This window comes from Acanthochromis polyacanthus, chromosome 21 (assembly GCF_021347895.1).
Source record: "Acanthochromis polyacanthus isolate Apoly-LR-REF ecotype Palm Island chromosome 21, KAUST_Apoly_ChrSc, whole genome shotgun sequence".
Classification (NCBI taxonomy): domain Eukaryota; kingdom Metazoa; phylum Chordata; class Actinopteri; family Pomacentridae; genus Acanthochromis; species Acanthochromis polyacanthus.
The window spans coordinates 13506602-13527853 of record NC_067133.1 but is presented as its reverse complement, the minus strand read 5'-3'; the positions used below and the strand labels follow the sequence as shown (position 1 = coordinate 13527853).

Genomic DNA, 21252 nt, shown 5'->3' with positions numbered 1-21252 from the left:
ATGAAGAGAATTGAAGTGTGGAGTCGGCTTCAGTGACCAAAGCAGCCTTCAACGTACACATGAAACACAATTAAATTCCTTTTGACAGTTAATAAAGACACTTGATTGGACAACTGCTTGTAAAGGCTCTTTGTAAGGGATGAAAGGCAAACAAAGAAAACAGGAAACTGTGTGGTCTAAATGTTGCTTTGGCTGCATACTGTACAGGAGTACATAAAACAGGATCCAGCAGTTTGCTTCAGATTCAATGCATAGTTGATGCTTTTCCTTGTTGCTCACAATTTCATCACATTCAGGGGTTGCTGGTTGTTTAAAACAAGGGAGAAGTCTAGATTTTGACTTTACATGCTTCCAGTAGTTATTGATGTCTGCGATTATACTCGACAAATAACACATGCAGTACCAACAGTTCCTGCAGATCTCACTGCATGCATGTTTGGTCACAAATAATCGTGGGTACGTTTGAAACTATTGAAACCGTGCAACTCGTAATGTCATCTAGGATTTGTCCTCGTTGGAATCAACATTGGACTTCAACAACCCTTGAGGAAAATAAAGTGGTGAGTAGCCAATCAAAATCAGCCGACCAGCTCCTGGATCCTGCTCTACATGCTCCAGCACAGTAGGTGGCGGTATGCACCTGAAAGTTGATCACTGGAGGTCCAGCTAAACCTATCATCTTCATAAGTATTTCACGCTAAAAAAGTAGCATAATCAAAGTGTGATGCCAGCATTGTGAAAGGTTCTGAAGTGTGAGATTCATGAAGTCAAACGTCCTCTTCCCTGCTGCGACTGCTCTGTTCACTCCCAGATCAACTTCAGATTCAGATCACCGAGTCTCTCCTGAATCAGCCGGTCGACTCGTTCGCTCTGTTCCGCAGTAAACGTATTTTTCCAGTCGCCAATCTGACCTGTAATCAAAGCTATAGTTAACCTGACATCTGTCTACATGCTTCTGCTCAGGAGCTGCAGTTTAGTCACGTTACCTTTGCGCATGAATTTTCCATTCAGCTTCTCCTCTGGCAAAAATTCGTAGTTGGCCTTCAAGTCTTTCTTCATGTTCTTAAATGTAGATTTTTCCACAACCTGCTCGATGGCAGCTTCACTCAGGTTCTTCCCTAAGAAACTGCAGATCTTCTGCACTGCTCCCTTCAGGTCCTGAAATAGAAAGCAACAGAGAAAAAAAATATCTTAAACATATAAATAGCTGACTATAAATGAACAACCTGAGGGAGAAAAAAAATCTCACCAAAATCATGTCCTCATAGGTGAGGAAAAGGATGTTGTACTGGTCTTTGTTTGAATGCCACACCCTGATGTGGTCAAACCAGGAAGATCCCAAGACTGTAGAAGAGCATAGACCATCCAGTGAGTTTGCATTTTCATTTAAAACGAAGTAGCTTTGCTCCTACATAAAGTTTCAGTCATGCTAGCAGCACAACTGCAGCAACAATTGAAACTTCTTGTCATTCATAGTCACCATGAAATCAGTTTCAAAAACTTTCATCATCTTTATTTACAATTGGCAAAAGTTGCCACAAAACTTGCTCATTGCTGTCTTAGCTGGTGTGACTTCACTGAAAGATGATCTCTGGATACATAACTACTCAGTACCTGTGAACTGGAATGCACCTGTCTTTGAATTTATCCCCAACTACACACCTGTAAAGTTCTGTGACTGCATCTTGCACAGTGGTGATGCTCTTGTGTTATGTCTTCTGTCCAGAGACACAAAAACAGGCATACCAGCTGCCAAAGTGCTGATAACCACCTTTGAGGTAGTTCTGGCTACTTGTCCTTTACTTCAATTATGGTGTGCTTTTTTTTTTCCAAGTATTTCAAGGTCTAAAACATCATCTATATGATCCTTTAAAAACAACAACAACAAAAAAAAACATTTGTGTATTTTTTGTCCAGTGGAGCCCAACCTGAGAACTGAGCCCCTCCACTGTGTCATCACAGAAATCTGGAAAGTCGGGAGATGATTAATGGGAGAGCAAAAGTTCTGCTACTTAAATATTGTATCATTTTACCTGTTATAGTTTCAAAGGCAAAATGTGTCTTTGATGAAGCTGCTAACAACTCATGACCAGTGCAGACAAAACCATATAACATTGTTTTACTTAAATTGTAAAGTACATAAATGTGTGAAATAAATATAATACTCACTATAATGTAAAATACAGTGCTTGTATTTTTGTGCAAGTACCCTACAATGGTATATTTCTTGAGTAAATGCACCAAATATGCACATTTCAGACTTTATTAATCTTTCTGTTCCTGATCAAATGGTGATCAGTTACAATTTATCAGCCCTGAACTCTGCATTCATCATTTTGCACGTAGTAGAACAGAGATATCTCACCGTTTCCCGTCAGGTACTGCTCTAAATACTCGTCAAAGTTCTTGGGACTCTCGAGTACAGTCACGACTTTGCTGAAGTGGTAATACGAGACGATGTTGTCCTTCGGGTTCCGCATCACATAGATGATCTGATGTAAAAACAAACAGATAGCCAAACTTAACTGAAATAATTCACTTTTTAATGATTCCTTGATTTGTTTTTATCATGTTTTTTTTAACTGAAAGTCAAATATTTTATCACTTTGTATACTTTTGCAGCCTTTTTTCACTTCTTTTACCTTCTCATGAAAACATCACAGAACCATATGTAATGATTAAAACTGAAAAAGACACTTTACACATTAAATATCAGGGCATGAAATATTCTTAAACAATACAGTACAGTTTTTAGACAGTTGCTGGAGCAAAAGCAGAATTTTAAAGACACTGCCTGGACTTTGTTCTGTGACTGTTTCCTTCTATTTCACACAATCAATCCAGAATTGGGACTAACACTGAATATATCAATGTTTTTGCCGCTGGACTGAGATTCCATAAAGTGCTGACCTTTCCCTTCTTCTCCTTCAGTCCAGGAGGCATCAGCATCGGGGTCAGATGAGAGACGAAGAGCCGAGGAGAAGGTCGCAGGGCGTCATCTGGTCGACCCTCTGTGTATTCCAGCCAGGGCATCTGCTCCATGTTGTTTGGATATTCATTAAGACCCCCGGCCAACTCACAGATGGAGATGATGATCTGCTGAGTCCAGATGGTGCCTGTGAGTAAAGGTAGGTAAACAATACAGCTGATCACTTTATCCAGGACTAACCTTAAGCAATGTTGAACGTTTCCTCGCACAGCCACACACGTCCAGGTGTGGCATACATCGGGCTGTGACACAAATGTGAAACCGTTGAGACGTAGCTGATCAATTTCAAAGATTACATCTCAAAGTTTCTAGGAATGGTATGTGTGAACATTGAGCATTTTTAAGAGTTACAGTGTGCTTTAGAAGTTTGAGATGGACTTGTCTGGAGCAAAATGACACAAACAAGTCTTAGAAAAATACTGAAGTGTAAATTGTTGTTTAAAAAAAGAGGACAAAATATATTGAAGCCAGTGTAAAGAGGCTGAAACATAGTGGGAACCAATATGACAAGACTAAAACATACTGGGAGTCAGTTTAAATAGAAACATACTGCTAGCCAATAGAAAGAGAATAAAACAGACCAGTAGTAGTTACTTTTTGAAAATTAGTAGGTGGTGCTATTGAGCCTTTTTGGGTCACACATATGCAGTTACTCTAATACAGGGGTCTGCCACTAAAATTCAAAGAGGTCCAGTCAGAGAAAATGTATTAAAACACATGTCCGGAACATCATAATGTCTAACTTGAATTAGTGTTCTATACGTTGATGTACCCTAGCAGTTTTATTAGTGTCTGCATGTAACCAATAACTGAGCATCAAATCAAATAAATTCAGTATGGTTCAAAAACATTTTGACATTTATTAATAAATAACTTTTGATTGAACCGTACACCTTAAACTAAAGTGCAGAACTTGAAAAATAATGACTGAACAACCAGAACCAACTTATATACATCTTTCACAATACCTAAATGTCAAAAAATGTAAACAATTGAACACTTTTAGATATTTTTTTCCTGTCGTATATCACTTCCCTTATATTCCTGCTGCTTAATGGGAGAACTGAGCTGGCAGTATTTTGAATCGTTGTCTGAATGGTGTCAGGGTCGTTCTGAACCACATTTGGAGCTCATTGGTGAGTCTGGAACGATTTTTTTAGTTCTGATTATGTTCATAGTTGAGAAAGCTGCCTCTCAGCTGAATGTTGAGCCAAACAAGGACATCATGTGACCACAGTCTGTCCCTCCCCTCTCAGCTGCAAAGCTGAGAGGGCAGCTGAGTAGCGTCACGTGGGATGGCTGAACTCATACCTACTTGGTCTGTGTGTTCCTGAGCTGATAACTAATACCACCAGAAACACTGGAAAAGCTGCACCGGTAAAATAGAAGGGACCAGTCAAATTAAAAATCCCGTTATAATTTACTGATTACAGGTCCCGGTCCGTATAAGACGACGTCTCAGTCCAGATCCGATTAGAGTGTTCTAAGCAGGCCAGGTCGCCTGAATACCGCAGCTAAGAATAATGGATGAGTCTATTATAGATCAGTGATTGTGCCGCTAGAGGAGAAATTCTTGGACCGGCGCAAGATGGGCGAAAGCATTTGCCAACAATGTTTTCATTTATCATTTATGGCTTCAAAGTTAAGATAAAACAAACGGAATAAGAACAAATACGACGAAAAAACTCTTGCATTACAAGAGGTTCCTTGCACTGTTAGTGCTCGGACCCTAATAGTGCATAAACAGAAGTAGTCTCACTGACCTGATTTTGGGTAAGTGACGACGAAGACATCGCTGTCTCTGATTTCAAAGCTCTGAAGAGAATCAATGTGCTCTGCAGTTGTCATGCCAGCAGTAAAGATGTAGTTTTTATACCTGCAGAGATAGTCAGAGATCTTCTCCATGTTACTTCTGAAGGACACGGACAAAAAGTGCAGAGAGAACAAACAGAGGAGTTAAAAACCTCACAGCAGTTGGACTTTGGACTCTAGTGCAGATCTGCTGGAAAATACCATAAACTGTATACAGTTATATCAATACAGTAGTAATATAAAGTAGAATAAGATGGGATATATAAAGCAGGGATGTGATTTTTCCGCGAATTCGCGGAATTCCGCTTTTTTCAGGGATGGGAATTTACCACGGATTTCCGCAGATTTCATTTGTTTGAACGCCGATTTCACAAGTTTGAACACTTTATTGTCCCTGATACTCCGCACGATGGTAACGACGTTAACGATAGCTTGTTAACGACGATTGTAAACGGCCCAGCGATTGGAAGTCGCTGCGCCGCCCCCCCCCCAACAACCTTCCGCTAGAATCAGAACTTGCCGATTCCATCCCTGATAAAGGTAAAGCACAAGTAGTTTTTTTTTTTTCAAATGAGCTTCAGTAAATGTACTTGGTGTCTCTCCACTACTGCCAAACAACACAGAGCTTCTTTAAAACCAAACAGGATTTAAAGCAGAAATTACCATCTGCTGCTCTCTGACCATGAGTTTACTCTTTATATCCCAAGAACACACTGAAATGCAGTCATTGACTAGGCATTCGTCAATGAAAGCAAAATTCAGTGACCTGAGCTAACCCACGGGAGCAGAGATTCATCAGAGAAGATCACTACTATCAGCATTATTCTTTATAAATGAGACAGGAACGATGTGAGCCTCTGATTCTAAAGCAGGGCGATTCAACATTTCATGACTTCAGTGGACATAGATTCAAAAGTTTTAACTGTCACATAAACTGTGAAGTACAAAGTGACTGTAGCGTAAGACTGTGGAATAGCAACAGGACAGACATACAGAGACAGGGTTTTAATTGCTTGCATAAAGAGCCTTTATGCAATAGTTATAGTTCATTTTACACCCCAATAAAGTAATCTGAGGACACAGAGATTATAGTAATTATTTTACCAGCATCTGATACAGGTAAGGTCATTTTACAGTGAATCTTATGTAACTGGTTTGATGGCAAACAGACTTTTAATTTCATACATATTTTATTCCAATGTCATTTTGACATTAGAATAATCTTAAAACTTTAGAGCAAGTTGAAGAGACAGCCTGTTAGCTTTCCTCACTACAAATATCAATGATGTAATACAATGACACATAATCCATCAATGCAGCTTCATCGTCAAGGATTTTTTTTCATTTAATGTGAAACTTCAGCAGAGCAGAATAACGAGCCTTTATATCAAAATTAAGAAAGACATTCATCATCTGCTATGAAAAATAGTTGAGGCTGCTTTATGCTGCCCGTTTTTTTTTTTTTAATTTAATTGTCTTTTTCTTTTTTTTTTTTTTAATTTAGAAGGCATACCCCTTCCTCGCTCAAAGACTTTCAGGATTCAGGAATGAGTACACAAGATTTATTGATGAAACTGTTTGGGAGAAATCTTACCCAGAGGGAGAAGTCTGTGAGGGGCCTGACAGGAAAGTTGACCTCAGTAGAAAGTTGATATCATCCAGACCAGCTCTAGTTTGAATCAGCTCACTTTCAGCAGCACATGGTTCACCAGAAAATCCAGCTGCTTCTCACTTTAAATCTTATTTTTCCTACAATATGTCCTCCTCTTTTGTTCATCTCCATGCTACTTGAGTTGCTTCTCCCTTCCCACAGTTCACAGGTGTTTCTGATTCAGCTCCATAGACTGTATATACACTCAACAAAAATATAAATGCAACACTTTTGTTTTTGGTCGAATTTTTAGAGATGAACTCAAAGATCTAAAACTTTTTCCACATACACAATATCACCATTTCTCTAAAATATTGTTCACAAATCTGTCTAAATCTGTGACCATGAGCACTTGTCCTTTGCTGAGATAATCCATCCCACCTCACAGGTGTGCCATATCAAGATGCTGATTGGACACCATGATTAGTGCACAGGTGTGCCTTAGACTGCCCACAATAAAAGGCCACTCTGAAAGGTGCAGTTTTATCACAGCACAATGCCACAGATGTGGCAAGATTTGAGGGAGTGTGCAGTTGGCATGTTGACAGCAGGAATGTCAACCAGAGCTGTTGCTCGTGTATTGAATGTTCATTTCTCTACCATAAGCCGTCTCCAAAGGCGTTTCAGAGAATTTGGCAGTACATCCAACCAGCCTGACAACTGCAGACCACGTGTAACCACATCAGCCCAGGACCTCCACACCAGAATGTTCACCTCCAAGATGGTCTGAGACCAGCTGCTCAGACAGCTGCTGAAAAAATCAGTTTGCATAACCAAAGAAGTTCTGCACAAACTGTCAGAAACTGTCTCAGGGAAGCTCATCTGCATGCTCATCGTCCTCATCGGGGTCTCGACCTGACTCCAGTTCGACGTCGTAACCGACTTGAGTGGGCAAATGCTCACATTCGATGGCGAGTGGCTCGTTGAAAAGGTGTTGTCTTCACGGATGAATCCCGGTTCACACTGTTCAGTGCAGATGGCAGACAGTGTGTGTGGCGTCGTGTGGGTGAGCGGTTTTCTGATGTCAATGTTGTGGATGGAGTGGCCCATGGTGGCGGTGGGGTTATGGTATGGGCAGGCGTCTGTTATGGACGAAGAACACAGGTACATTTTATCGATGGCATTTTGAATGCACAGAGATACCGTGACGAGATCCTGAGGCCCATTGTTGTGCCATACATCCAAGAACATCACTTCATGTTGCAGCAGGATAATGCACGTCCCCATGTTACAAGGATCTGTACACAATTCTTGGAAGCTGAAAACGTCCCAGTTCTTGCATGGCCAGCATACTCACCGGACATGTCACCCATTGAGCATGTTTGGGATGCTCTGGATCGGCGTATACGACAGCGTGTACCAGTTCCCGCCAATATCCAGCAACTTGACACAGCCATTGAAGAGGAGTGGACCCCCCCCAATAAAACAAAACTGTACCTTTCAGAGTGGCCTTTTATTGTGGGCAGTCTAAGGCACACCTGTGCACTAATCATGGTGTCCAATCAGCATCTTGATATGGCACACCTGTGAGGCTGGATGGATTATCTCAGCAATGGAAAAAGTTTTAGATCTTTGAGTTCATCTCATAAAAAACGGGAGCAAAAACAATAGTGTTGCATTTATGTTTTTGTTGAGTGTAAATATATATGTATATTTATATACAGTCTATGTTCAGCTCCTCATCTCCTTCCCTTCAAACTTACAAAGGACTGTTCCGCACTTTTTTAACCCCCCCTTTAACTCTATTGAATTAAAAGATGTTCAGTTTACTGTCACAGAGGACTTAATTCCACTTAAAATTTGGTTGTATTGTCTGAGAAAGATATTTCAAAAAAGGACAACCGAGAGTAAAATCCAAACAAATGTTTAATTTTTGTTAAACATTTGCAGATACATTGCAGAAATTGAAAGAACTTGGCAGAATTTAAAAAGGCGGTAATCAGTCCTCTAGAATGAACATCTTAATGTTATGTTTCTGATTATTTACACATTAGGTTCAGTCTGTATGACAGAGCTTTCATCTGTTACTAAATATGTTGAAACAGGGTTCATAAAATGTTAAATTCAGTCAACAAAAAATATACTGCTGAAATAACCAAAAAATTACTAAAATTGCATAAAATCCGAACAAATGATAATTAGCTATAAACAGCTTAAATTTCATTCTACGATGAAGAAGAGTTTAATCTTCATACCTGGTTCATTTATATCTAATGGTTTTTACATATGATCATAGTATTAATACAGCGCTGTCTGCCTGTTGATTTATACTGAATCACACTATAGACTGTTGTTCTCTCAGTGTTTCAACCATTTCAGCAGAGGGAACTTCCATCTCTGTTTTCCTCTCTTTGCCTTCAACTTTGGATAAAATGGTGTCTCCAGCGCAACTTTGTTTTTCTCTGATGTCGGCTGGCCTTCGTGCAGAGAGTCATGGATCTTCTGCCATGAGTCCATCTCTGAGCTCCACAGAGCAGCTCTGGCTCTGATGAACTTTGAGACTTTACTCTCGCTGCCTTTAGCCAGACTGATGCTGTCTTTGCAGATGAAGAAGATATCCATGCCAAGGAAGAGACCACTGAATACAAAGGAGCTGTCCCTGGGTGCACTGGAGAGAGCAATAGGCCCTTTGACTGCTGCCTGACCAATATCTGGGATTTCTGTAGCCAACATGGATATGCGACTTACGGCTTTCCCCTCCTGAGCCACCAGTTTACCAACGTTAGCACCAACATTAGCACCAACTTTAGCCAGTGCCACACCTACTCCCACAGCTACATCTACGTCATTTGCTTCCACTTTGCTGACTGTTTGATTGACCACCTTCTTCAGACATTGCTGGAGACTCTGCACATCCTCCATGAAGCTCTCAAAGGTTTCACCAGCTTTCTTTTGTTGCGTAGCATTTACTCCGATCTCTGTAATGGTGGTGACAGCACTGTTGACTGTGCTGCCCATTCCCAGCCCAACCCCGGTCATTGTCAGAGCCAAAGAAACTCCCGCTGTGACAGGAATCAGTGCTAAACCAACAACGGACAGTATACCATATTTTCACGACCAAAAGGCGCACTGTACCAAAAGGCGCAGTCTCAGTTATGTGTGCCATTACTGTATTTAACACACACATAAGGCGCACCTGATTATATGGCGAGGGTTTTATATACAATCCACGCCCACACTTCCCCCTTTAACGTTCTCATGGTGTCCTCTACTACGTTCGCCTTACAACAACAACACACACACAAGCATACAAGTGTGCGTATTTAAAAATAGAGCGGGAGCAAAACTGAGTTTGGTTGTGCTTTATTTAAGTATTGATTACAAAGTACTAACATTTTTTAATCATCAATAGGCGCGGGCATGGTAAAACACACGGATAAAACAAGCACACAAGTGTGCGTATTTAAAAATAGAGCGGGAGCAAAACTGAGTTTGGTATTCACATTTTTTTTTACCGGTAATCGTCATCAATCAAACCCATGGAAGTCCTCATCCTCTGTTTCTGAATTGAACAGCTGCGCTAAACCTCCATCAAACATGCCAGGTTCACTTTCTTCACTGTCAGAGTCACTTTCCGTGCCGTGCGGCGCCTCGGAAATGATGAACTGTGGTCTCCATCGGTCATCCATCGCTCCCACGCCGCTCGCAGCCTTACTTTGAACGGCCGGTTCACACCGATGTCCAGCGGTTGGAGTTCCTTTGTCAGGCCTCCCGGAATGACAGCAAGCTCAGAGTTCATTTGCTTCACTTGTTTTTTCACATCGGCTGTGAGATGGGCACGCATAGAGTCACAGATCAGGTGATGCGTGGAAAAAAACACCTGGTCTACGTCCGCCTTACAACAACAACAACACACACAGGACGCACTGCACCATAGGGCGCGCCGCACAATTTGAAGAAAATCTAAGACTTTTATGTGCGCCTTATAGTCGTGAAAATACGGTACTTGCAATCGCACCCACTGAGCTGCCTGCCACACTGGAGATCTTTGCACCCTTATTCATCCTGTCCAGCTGAACAGCAATCTCCTCCAACTTGTCTAGAAACTCCAGCATCCTGGGCTGTCGCTCTTCGAACTGACTGATGAAGTCTGAACAGGACACTTCCTGGAACAAGAACACCATCCGGAAGGACTGGTTCATCCTGAAAGGAGAGAAGGGGAAATTAATTTAGTGACTCTTTTGTTGAAGGCTACACGATAAAACATTTCAGGAGAAATATCCATCCATTCTCTATACACCACTTTATCCTCACTCGGGTCGCAGGGGGTGCTGGAGCCTATCCCAGCTGACTCGGGTGAAGGCAGGGGACACCCTGGACAGGTCGCCAGTCTGTCGCAGGGCTACATATACAGACAAACGATCACATTCACACCTATGGGCAATTTAGAGTAACCAGTTAACTTCAGCATATTTTTGGACTGTGGGAGGAAGCTAGAGTACCTGGAGGACATGCAAACTCCATGCAGAAAGATCCCAAACCGGGACGTGAACCGGGAATCTTCTTGCTGCAAGGCAAAAGCGCTTACCACTACTCCACTGTGCAGCCCCATTTCAAGAGAAATATTCACAATGAAAAAAGTACTGACGTCTGAACTGCTGCTTGACAAGATCTCAACTGCCTCTAGCTTCATTCAGTTACAGTGAATTATGCACTTATCCACAACATTAAAATGACCTTACTAATGTGTGCATCCCCCTCGTGCCACAAAAGCAGTTGAAGCCTAAACTCTACTGACCTCTGGTGGTGTTGAATTTGTTTCTCAGGCAAAACCCACAGATGCTTTATCGGATTAAGATCTAGGAAATTTGGGGTGCATGTCAACACCTTGCACTCTTTGTCATGTTCCTCAAAGCATTCTTGAACAAAATTTCACAGTGTGGCAGAGAGCATTATCCTGCCTTACAGAAACCACTGCCAACAGCGAATACCGGTACCACAAAGGGGTGTACATGGATTACAACAATGTTTAGGTAGGTGTCAAGGTAACATCTACATGAATACAGGACCCAAAGTTTCCCAGCACAACGCTGCTTCACGTTGTGCCTTCCCTTTCTCAGACCACCTTCATCCATTGCTCAGTGCTAGAGTTCTGATACTCACATTTCTATTGTAGGTGCTTTCAGTAGTGGACATGGAATCACATGGACACACCTATCAGTATTGGGTATTTCATGATTGGGTAACCACTTGACTTCTTGTCCTTTCTTGGGCCACTTTTGCTATACTTCATACCAGGAACACCCCACACACCAGCTTCTTTGGACATTTTCTGACCCTGTCATATAACCATCTCAGTTTGGTCCTTATTAAAGCCATCGAAATCCTTTCATTCATCAATGTCCTTCTCTTTATCTTCTTTGTGGGATTGGGTGATGATGGCAGCAGGTTCCAGATGTCCCTCGCTGCAGCAATGTCTCCAGTTCCTCCTGCTGTGTTCTGAAACCGTTCCCAGTTCAGGTGAGATATGTAATGTCTCCACTGACTTCTGGGTCGAACCCAGGAGAAACCGTGTTGCTGCATGACTCACAGTGTTGTTTGGACTACAGTCTTTATGCAGAGCAGAATTTTAACAAACACTTTATGTACTGCACATTTTTATGCAGTTTGACAGTATGTGTCAATAAGTCTTTAGAAGACTTTGCCTGAGTGTGCTGACATATTTGGGATCAAAACACATTCCTGGGTAAAACGTACCTGATTTCCTCAAGCTGATTGATGTTATCAAGCATCCTTTGTAGGTCGTCTTCAGTCAAATCCACATGGAGTTTCACCACAGTTTTTACGGTCTTTTTCATACAAAAGTCACTGAAACAGCTGTGAAAGACAGTTTGACTTATTTTCTGCCTTACATGAAATTTATTGTGCAACATATGTGTATCATTTAGTTTCTGCAACATCAGTTTACCTTTTGTCCAGCTTCTCACACATGGTTTTGGTGATCTGTATGTATCTGTCCAGCTGATTTGCCAGCACTTCCACATTCTGAAGTTTGGGAAGGAAGAAGACGTTTGCGTCTCTTTTAAACTCCAGGAGGAGAGGGCAGATCTGCTGTGCAGCACCGATGATGACCTGAACATATTCAAAGCTGATCTCTTCGGGCAGGTGCAACACCTGATTCTTCATGAACACATGCAGTGAGGTGACCGCCAGCTTCTCCACTGCATCCAGGAAACAGTCAAGCTTTTTCAAACCTCCCAGAGTGTCCTTCAACACTTCATCCAGCTCCTTCTCTAGCTCTGCACACCTTTCGTCATCATTTAGGGTTACCTTGCTCTTTAAATATTCCACAAAAGCCTCACCTTTGTCCTCCGACTTAGTAACATGGCTGATGTCAAGGTCAATTTTGTCTGCCCTGCCTTTGATGTCCATCATCATTTCTAACTCCGTCTTTCTCGATGTCTCCCATTTTGGGAACATATGACAGAATTTTCTCATTGTGTCGATGTAATTGAGAGTATCTGTGATGAAGCGGCACAAGACCTGTTTTAGTTCCTCTCTGTAAGACAAAACATCTATTTTGAGATTTAAAAACCAGTTCAAACATACATACAGTATAGGACAACCTGTACCTATGTGTGAAATAGGTGTTCACATTTCTTGGTTTTAATGTCAGAGAGCCAAGTTTAGTCTTCATGACCTAGTAATGGTTTTAACCCCAAAATGTACAATGCTCATCATATTTATTATCTGCTAACAAAACCTGATCCAATATATGTCTATATACTTGTCCTTAATTTTACAGCTTAGATTTAATTACAAGAACAGAATAAAAAAACAAGAAATGAATAACATAAGAGTCTAAGAGCCTCTCTGCATCTTCAGTGTGAAACGTAAGATGCAGTTTGTTTTTAACTGATTGCAACGCCTGCTTTAAAGTTCTGCAAAATTCAATCGAAGGAGACACAAAAATGACAATATAAAGACACGAAACCCCTACAAAGAGAAACAAAGTGAAAACTGTCTGCTATAGGATGGTATGTGACCAGCAGATTTTGTCAGAGCACAAATGCTTCCACAGTGAATGCAGGCCTTTCAGAAGGTTTCATATTTGCAATTATTAAGTAGTATTCTCAATATTTTTAGGCAACATTTTTTGCAGTATTACAGGACATATTTTAAACTGTGAGAAAAATAATATAATGACTGAGTATTTAACCAAAGCAAACTTCTATTGAGGTACTTGAACCATGGGAGTTAATGTTAAAGTAGGAAGTTAGTAGATTGTAAACAATATTTTTTTGTTGTTGTTGTAGCACAGAATGTTACGTTATGCAGCATGTTCAAACAGACACCCAAAGACTGAAGCAGAAAAGACATGAGTTGAGAAGGAGAACCTTAAGGCAACAGTAGAGGCTCTCACACTGGGCTAAAATCAAACACCTGCATAGAAATGAACTGAATAACGAATGAAACGCCATGTTTTTAAAATCTTTTATGGCACCGACTGAATGCTGGACTGCACTGTCACTTTTGCAATGCAGTATGGCAGCCGCGTTGCCAGACAGATTTCACTGGGGCACGCGCCCCAGTTTTGATCTGCAGTGCCCCAGTAAAAATTTCACCAATAAAAAATAAAAAAAATAAAAATCACTTCGGAGTTTTAAGTCTACATAGCATAGACGACAGCGCACATACTACTTAGTATGGTAGTATACTCAAACAATGTGCACATGGCTAATTAATATGGTAATTTATTCACGTGTAGCGACTTCAGCTTATCAACTGAAGGAGAGAGAGAGAGAGAGAGAGAGAGAGAGAGAGACGATGAGAATCACTGCGTGAGGTCGGTAACGTTAGCCGACAACTTGTTAAATATATTTTTTTGATTTGACTCCAACTGTAACTCCTCGATGGATATCAGAAAGTTATTCGCCCGCAGCAGGGATAAAGCAGCGAGGAATGAGAGAGGTAAGTGAAGTCCTAGCTAGCTTGGCAACATAAGTCTGTCTTAAGTTGTGCTAAGTTAGCTAACGTTATTCACAACGCCTCTCACACCCTCCACCACACTGAAGGAGCTTTGAGCAGCTCCTTCAGTAGCAGACTAACTAACTACTGCCGCCACCATCAAGGAGGGAGCACTACCACAGGTCATTCAAACCTGCTGCTGTCAGACTGTTTAACAGCAGCAGCTCAAGGTCTTTTCCTGTATATATATCACCTGTAAATAATAGTGGGAGAGCCTTCCAATCACAGACATGCAATGTGTTTTCAGCTTGCTGGATCAAGTCATGTTCCCAACCTTGACACAGGTCATTCAGATAGCTCTGACCATCCCAGTGTCCAGCTGCACTTGTGAACGGACGTTCAGTGTGCTGAGACGGCTCCACACTTGGCTGAGAAGCACAATGGGGCAGGATAGGCTTCACCATCTTGCCACCATGTCAGTGGAGAGTGAGGAACTTTCCAAGTTAAGCCACAGACAAGTGATTGACCACGTTGCAAAAATGATAACAAGACGTTACAGTTTACTCCCCAAAAAATGATTGCCTGAAGTGACACACAACAGTTATTCATTTATTCTTCTACTGTGGAAATAAAAGAACCCAGAGATTTTGGGGTGCTTTATTTTATTTTATTTTTTTTACATTTGTAAATGTTCAATTTGCAGATGTTTACTGAAATAAATATTTCAAAAAGATTCATTGCTCTTCCTATTTGCATTTATCAGTAATGGTTTAGAAGTCGAGAGTAAAGTGCACAAGTAGGCCAAATGCATTACCGCAGTACATTTCAGATGGTTAATCAAAGATCTAGACAACAACATAATCTGATATTACTGAATGGTTTAAAGAACTATTTAGGTTTTTTATGTGAATAAGTGCTGAATGTTTTTTTTCTCGCACACTTTGCGCACTCTCATGAATGCTTTGTGCCCCAGGTGTGCCCCAGTACAGTATTAGGTCGGTGACGCCCCTGCAGTATGGTAGGTCACTCTATTAAGGCAATGGAGGGTCAACAGGTTCAAAGGGAGGAGCTCACATGCAGTGTGAACAGAGCAGCTCAGATTACAACACAAATACAAAGGGAGTGTGACTCCAGTCTCTGCAACACATGCCATTACTCCACTATACCTGTCCGAAATGGCATACTAACGTACTACATTCTCAATGAGTATATACTGTATACTACGTACTATAAGTATGATTAGAATGCCGACCGTTCACACTGTAGTATACTACTCCGTTTCCCATAATGCATTTCAAACCTCCGACGACAAAAACCGGAAGTACGGCTATCAAATATCTCGGCTGAATGCCGGCTTCAGGTCGATTTTACGCTAACAAACAGTCGCATAATTAATGTGGCAATTTCAAGCCGGCACTCCTCATGCAGTTATTAGCCAGATTATGCGAATCGTTTCAGTTGTAGCTGCAGGCTACTCGAGGTAGCTGCTACTTGTTCTGTATGCAAAGCGAGCTGCTGCAACTAGCTGCTAGCATTCAGTAGCACGTTGTGAGGCGTCTGACAAATTTAAAACGTTGGTCAGAAAACGCCTATTTCTCAAATCTGTGGGGTGATTAGGATGACTACTTAACCACATAAAATAAAATAAAAATCGCCGCGGTCCGGCCACATGTCTTCTTCTACTTCTTTTTGTTTAATGGCAGTTGCCACGCAACTTTAGGTGCATTACCGCCACCTTCTGGAATGGAGTGTGGGGCAGGAAGGCCCCAGCAGCCCTTAAACCCCCTCTCTTAAACCTGTTCTTTCCATAAATAAAAGCAATGCTCTGGCAACATGTTTCAAAGATAAATTACTCAAAATTTCCCTGACCTCGAATTTAATTTTACTATCACAGACTTTCCTCTTGAATACTCTTCTCTGCTGCTGAAACTTGGGGCAATAAATCAATACATGTTCAACATTCTCCTCCACTCTACAGCATTCACATTCCCCTGTATTATGCTTTCCAATAATTCTCAGAGTGCTATTCAGCCCTGTGTGCCCGAGTCTTAATCGTGACAAGACATCCTCCTCTTTCCGGCCTAAACAGCTGTGTTCTCCTAAATTCCCCTCTACACTTCTTTGAATGGAGTAATAAAAGCGACCTTTCAAGCAGGTATCCCATTGTCTCTGCCATTTCTTCTTCATTCGTTCTTTAACTATTGTTTTAACTTCAGATCTACTATACTTCATGGGAAAGTCAATTACATTTTTAGCAGCCCCTCTTTTGCATACTTGTCTGCTAACTCATTTCCATCCACTCCTATATGTGCCGGAACCCACAAAATAATAACTTGCTTGTCTTGTCTCCCTAGCCTATAACTAACTTGACCAATTTCACATATAATATCTTGTCTTGCCTCAGATTTCAAATTTTTAACACTTATTGCTGCACTGCTGGAGTCAGTTGCAATCACAGTTCTTTCTTTTCCATTATCCTCTGTCCAGTTTAATGCCAGCAATATTGCTGCCAATTCCCCGGTGTACACTGATAACTTGTCGCTTGTTCTTTTATTAATAGCAATGCCTAGTTCAGGAATAACAAAGGACACTCCAACCTGACCTGTAAGTGACCTTGACGCATCAGTATAAATTACCAAATCATTTGAATAAACATAAGAAATATACCCATTAACAGAACCACTATTACACTTCTTTTCCAATAAGCTTAGATCCACCTTTATTTCTGTCAGTAACCATGGAGGAGTAAGAGAAATTGAAACCGTTTGACTTATTTCAAGTTGATCTATTCCGGACTCTTGTGTCATGCTTTCTATTACCCATCCAAAGCTATTAATCTGCACCTTCTCTTTTTCCTGACTTGGCTGCAACACATTCAACACCGGATGACTTTGTCTATGTCCCTGTAAGTTAGCCCAGTAAGTCAGAGCTAATTGCATCCTTCTAAAATCTAATGGCATCTCTCCCATCTCCACTTGAATGGCATCTACTGGGGTTGTTTTCATTGCTCCACAGCATAACCTCAATGCAAGACTCTGAACAACTTCCAACTTTTTCAGGTTGGTCTTGGCAGCTGAACTGTAAACTACACAACCATAATCTATCACTGATCTGACCATAGCAATATAAATTGCTTTAAGACAATTCCGGCTAGCTCCCCAGTCCCGACCCCTCAAACATCTCATAATATTTGTCACCTTCTTACATTTTTCCACCACTTTACTAATGTGCAACACCCATGTTAGCCTTGGATCAAACCATATACCCAAATACTTAAATTCACTTACTTTTTCTAAATTCACCCCATACAGTTTAACATTTACTTGATCAACCTTTTTTCGTGTAAAAAACATTGTTTTTGTCTTACTGACAGAAAATCTAAAACCCCACCTTATAGTCCATTCCTCCACTTTGTGTATAGCTTGCTGCATTTTACTCACAATAAAATTAATATTTTTACCCCTTTTCCACATTACTCCATCATCTGCAAAAAGAGAACATCCTACATAACCTTCAACATTACAAAATATTTCATTTATCATAACACTAAATAGCACAGGGCTTACTACACTACCTTGAGGTGTGCCTTTTTCTACATCATACTTAGCACTAAAATCTTTCCCCACTCGCACTAAAATTTTTCTTTCACTTAAAAACTTTTCACCCATCCCAACATCTTCCCACGGATTCCCATCTGATGCAACCTTATGATTAGCCCCTCCCTCCACATCATATCATATGCTTTCTCCACATCAAAGAAAATAGCAATCACACTCTCCTTATTCACTTGGGCCTTCCTAATTTCATGTTCCAAAATAACCACAGGATCCAAAGTACCCCTCCCCTTCCTAAACCCATACTGATGGTTTTTAAGTAACTCATACTTTTCTAAAAGTAACAAAGTCTGTCATTGACCATTTTCTCCATCAATTTACCCACATAGGAGGTCAGTGCAATAGGCCTATAACTCTCAGCTAAACAAGGATCCTTACCTGGCTTACAGATTGGTATAACTACAGCTTCCTTCCATTTTTCAGGCAAATAGCCCTCTATCCACACTTTATTATACAGAACAAGCAAAAAATTCTTACATTTACCACTAAGATTCTTTAGCATACTGTAACTAACTTCATCTTTCCCAGGAGTTGTTTTACCACACTTGCTTAACGCGTCATTTAGCTCCTTCATTGTGAATTCTGTATTAATCACACTATCAGTGCCCCCTACATTCTCAAACATATTAATATGACTCCCCACAGTCTCCTCTCTTGCTCTCTTCTCCTCTAAACTTAGATTACTACTGCTATGAACTTTTACAAAATGTTTAGCTAACAGCTCTGCTTTATCTGAATTTCTAACAACCGTCTGCTCACCATTTTTCATTACTGGGTAGTTATAACTTTTATAAATTCCTGACATTCTTTAATTGTTCCCCATACTTGGCTTATAGGTGTCTGCCTACCCAACTTCCCACAATATTCTCTCCAATAAGCTCTTTAGTCCCTTTAATTACTTTCCTTGCCTCTGCTTCCTTCCTTTTGAATTCAATATAATTTTGATAAGACAGATTTCTTTTAAGACTCTTATAAGCTTTATTCCTTTCTCAAATAACAGTACTACAATCTTCAGACCACCAAGGCACAATCTTCCCCTTGCGCCTGCCTTCCTTCCTTTTAATCGTCTTTTCTGCTGCTCTTACAATTGCCCTGCAAAAGGACAAATTATAATCATTAACAGTAGATTGCACATTAATACATTCCATTTCCTTGTCACACAATATCATAAACCTATTCCAATCTATGTCTTTATAACACCACCTCCTCACTCCCCCTATATCCACATTCTCAATATTTACACCCACCTCTATACTTAATGGGCGGATGTGGTCCTCCCTATAGTTGTCTCTCTATCCAACTTTTCCAACTACAAATCCCAGCAATATTTTCAGACACTAAAGTTCAAGTCAATAGCTGACTCTGTTCCTCTTTTAAAATCCACACCTTGTTCCACTTCCATCATTCAGGCAAACAAGGACTCTTTTAATCAATCCCATCTCCTCAACCCACTTGCACCATTCTCATCATTACGGGACCCCCCCACAGTGTTACTGTGTAGCATTAAAGTCACCACAGCAAGATAATTACCCTCAAGATAATTCATGAATAACTTCAATCCTTCCAGTGATAACTTTTACATGGATTATAAAAATTGACAACAACAGCCCTACCCTCCTTACCCCACAGCTTCGATAACAATTAAACAATAGATCTTTGTCACCGCCTCAGGATTTGAAGATATTGAAAGTCAAAATCTGAATAACGGCATGTATTTGCAGCGGACGTCTGTCAGCCTGGCTGCCCAGCGCCTGTGATAACATTACGGTATTACGCAGAATAGCCGCGCAACGCCCAGGGGCTCACTTGGCGCAGTTTAACGGAGTGATTCCTCTGACAGAAGCAGATCGCTGTAGTGAGGAGGATTGGCGCCCAGGTTTTTACTACTAAGGTTCCTACTACTAGCTTAACCCTATTAATTTTGAATCATTAAGTAATTGACAAAAAATTCTTTTTTTTTCGGGGAGTAGCGGAAGTGACGTAATTTGCGGACTACGTCCGCAGTACAAATCAGGTTTCCGGGGGATCGGGTAGCGACATATGTGCATACTTCAAATTTTCCAATCAATGGGACGATAAGAGCCTGTTAGCCATGGCCACTGCAAGATTGGTGGCGTGGCTATTTGCTTCAATAAACTTTCCCGGAGAAATTGACCCATCGGAATGATAACAAAGGCGCACTGGCTGGCTGTGGTGACAAAAATTGAAGGTTTTGTTTCTCATTATGTTAAATGTATATGGATAGTTAACAATGACAGTATCAAAACAGAACAATAGCTAGGAAGTGTTACAAATATTATGTAGATCTGAAAGGTAAATACCCCTGACCACATTTTGACAGGAGGTGACTGGAATATGACCCCAGATGAATGGAGGGATAGGTGGCCCCCAAGAGCTGGTAGATCCCAGAATAATCTTATAATGAATGACTTCATTACTAACAATAATTTAACGGATATTTGGAGAGTAATGAACCCAGGAGCTGTTAATTTTTCATGGTTTAAACCCAACGGTACATGCAAATCTAGAATTGACTATTGGTTAGGAAGTGATATCATTTTACATCTTACCTCAAAGACGACAATCTCAATTGCTCCTCTTTCAGATCACTGCTTTATTGAGTTACATTTAGAACCCACTACTAGGAAAATAAACAAAAGAAGCTACTGGAAGTTCAATGCCAAACTGCTCCAAAATGAGGAGTACTGTAAAATAGTTAGAGACATTATTACAAATGTGGTAAACGATGAAGCTATTGTAGGCTATATTAATAAATGGGAATTCATTAAATTTAGAATTAGAGAGTATAGTGTCCAGTTAGTAAGAATCTAAAACGGAAACAAAAGAGTATGAAAGTAATCTTTTACAAGAAATTAATCAGTGTTGTAGTAAAAATGAGCTTACTGCCCAAGAAAAAAATAGACTCATGGACTACAGACTAATTAGATCGATTATATCTTAATCGAGCACAAGGCGCATTTGTTAGATCGCGTGCAAATGGATTGAGGAAGGAGAAAAAACTCCTCGTATTTTTTCAATCTGGAAAAAAGTAGACAAAAAAAGAACTCTATCTCTTGTCTTTTAATCGAGGGAAAAGAATGTGCAGATCACAAGTCAATAGAAAATGAAGTTTTCAATTTACTCAAAACTATACTCATCTCAATTTTCCGGTACAAATTGTGATATTTTTTTGACAAAATAGCTCACCTGATTCCCAAATAAAAGATCATTTCATGATCTCTGTGAATCAGATCTGACGATTGAGGAACTTGATGCTT

The 21252-nt window shown here is 40.6% G+C and overlaps 4 protein-coding genes, 1 long non-coding RNA gene and 1 pseudogene across 7 annotated transcripts in view; 2 read left to right on the top strand and 4 right to left on the bottom strand.

Annotated features, from left to right (window-relative positions):
* Nucleotides 1-113, top strand: part of eif3d (eukaryotic translation initiation factor 3, subunit D) — a 67514-nt gene extending 67401 nt beyond the window's left edge. The window contains exon 16 of the mRNA XM_051941343.1: nucleotides 1-113. Coding sequence (XP_051797303.1) covers nucleotides 1-14 — 14 coding nt within the window. The 3' untranslated portion in view covers nucleotides 15-113.
* The window catches only part of LOC127531636 (amine sulfotransferase-like), a 64092-nt gene extending 58249 nt beyond the window's left edge, over nucleotides 1-5843 (bottom strand). Inside the window, exons 1-6 of one of the 3 annotated variants that reach the window (XM_051941347.1) lie at nucleotides 4753-5293; nucleotides 2911-3116; nucleotides 2366-2492; nucleotides 1250-1344; nucleotides 987-1158; nucleotides 721-911 (exon numbers count right to left, since the gene is read on the bottom strand). In XM_051941347.1, the coding sequence (XP_051797307.1) occupies nucleotides 802-911; nucleotides 987-1158; nucleotides 1250-1344; nucleotides 2366-2492; nucleotides 2911-3116; nucleotides 4753-4894 (852 nt within the window). In that variant the 5' untranslated portion in view covers nucleotides 4895-5293 and the 3' untranslated portion in view covers nucleotides 721-801. Of the gene's footprint in view, nucleotides 1-720; nucleotides 912-986; nucleotides 1159-1249; nucleotides 1345-2365; nucleotides 2493-2910; nucleotides 3117-4752 lie in introns of those variants that run through there. The other 2 variants (XM_051941350.1, XM_051941348.1) reach the window with 2 other exon arrangements.
* LOC127531637 (amine sulfotransferase-like) overlaps nucleotides 115-21252 on the bottom strand; it is a 31322-nt pseudogene continuing 10184 nt past the window's right edge.
* Nucleotides 3023-12755, top strand: LOC127531645 (uncharacterized). The gene is made up of 3 exons (XR_007938775.1): nucleotides 3023-3128; nucleotides 11838-11912; nucleotides 12414-12755. It is a non-coding gene; the product is annotated as an uncharacterized LOC127531645 (long non-coding RNA).
* The window catches only part of LOC127531641 (uncharacterized), a 27759-nt gene continuing 14807 nt past the window's right edge, over nucleotides 8301-21252 (bottom strand). Inside the window, 2 exon segments of the mRNA XM_051941357.1 lie at nucleotides 8301-8839; nucleotides 8841-9275. Coding sequence (XP_051797317.1) covers nucleotides 8810-8839; nucleotides 8841-9275 — 465 coding nt within the window. The 3' untranslated portion in view covers nucleotides 8301-8809.
* LOC127531635 (uncharacterized) overlaps nucleotides 9392-21252 on the bottom strand; it is a 99933-nt gene continuing 88072 nt past the window's right edge. The window contains exons 4-5 of the mRNA XM_051941345.1: nucleotides 12150-12269; nucleotides 9392-10595 (exon numbers count right to left, since the gene is read on the bottom strand). Coding sequence (XP_051797305.1) covers nucleotides 10376-10595; nucleotides 12150-12269 — 340 coding nt within the window. The 3' untranslated portion in view covers nucleotides 9392-10375. The remainder of the gene's footprint in view (nucleotides 10596-12149; nucleotides 12270-21252) is intronic.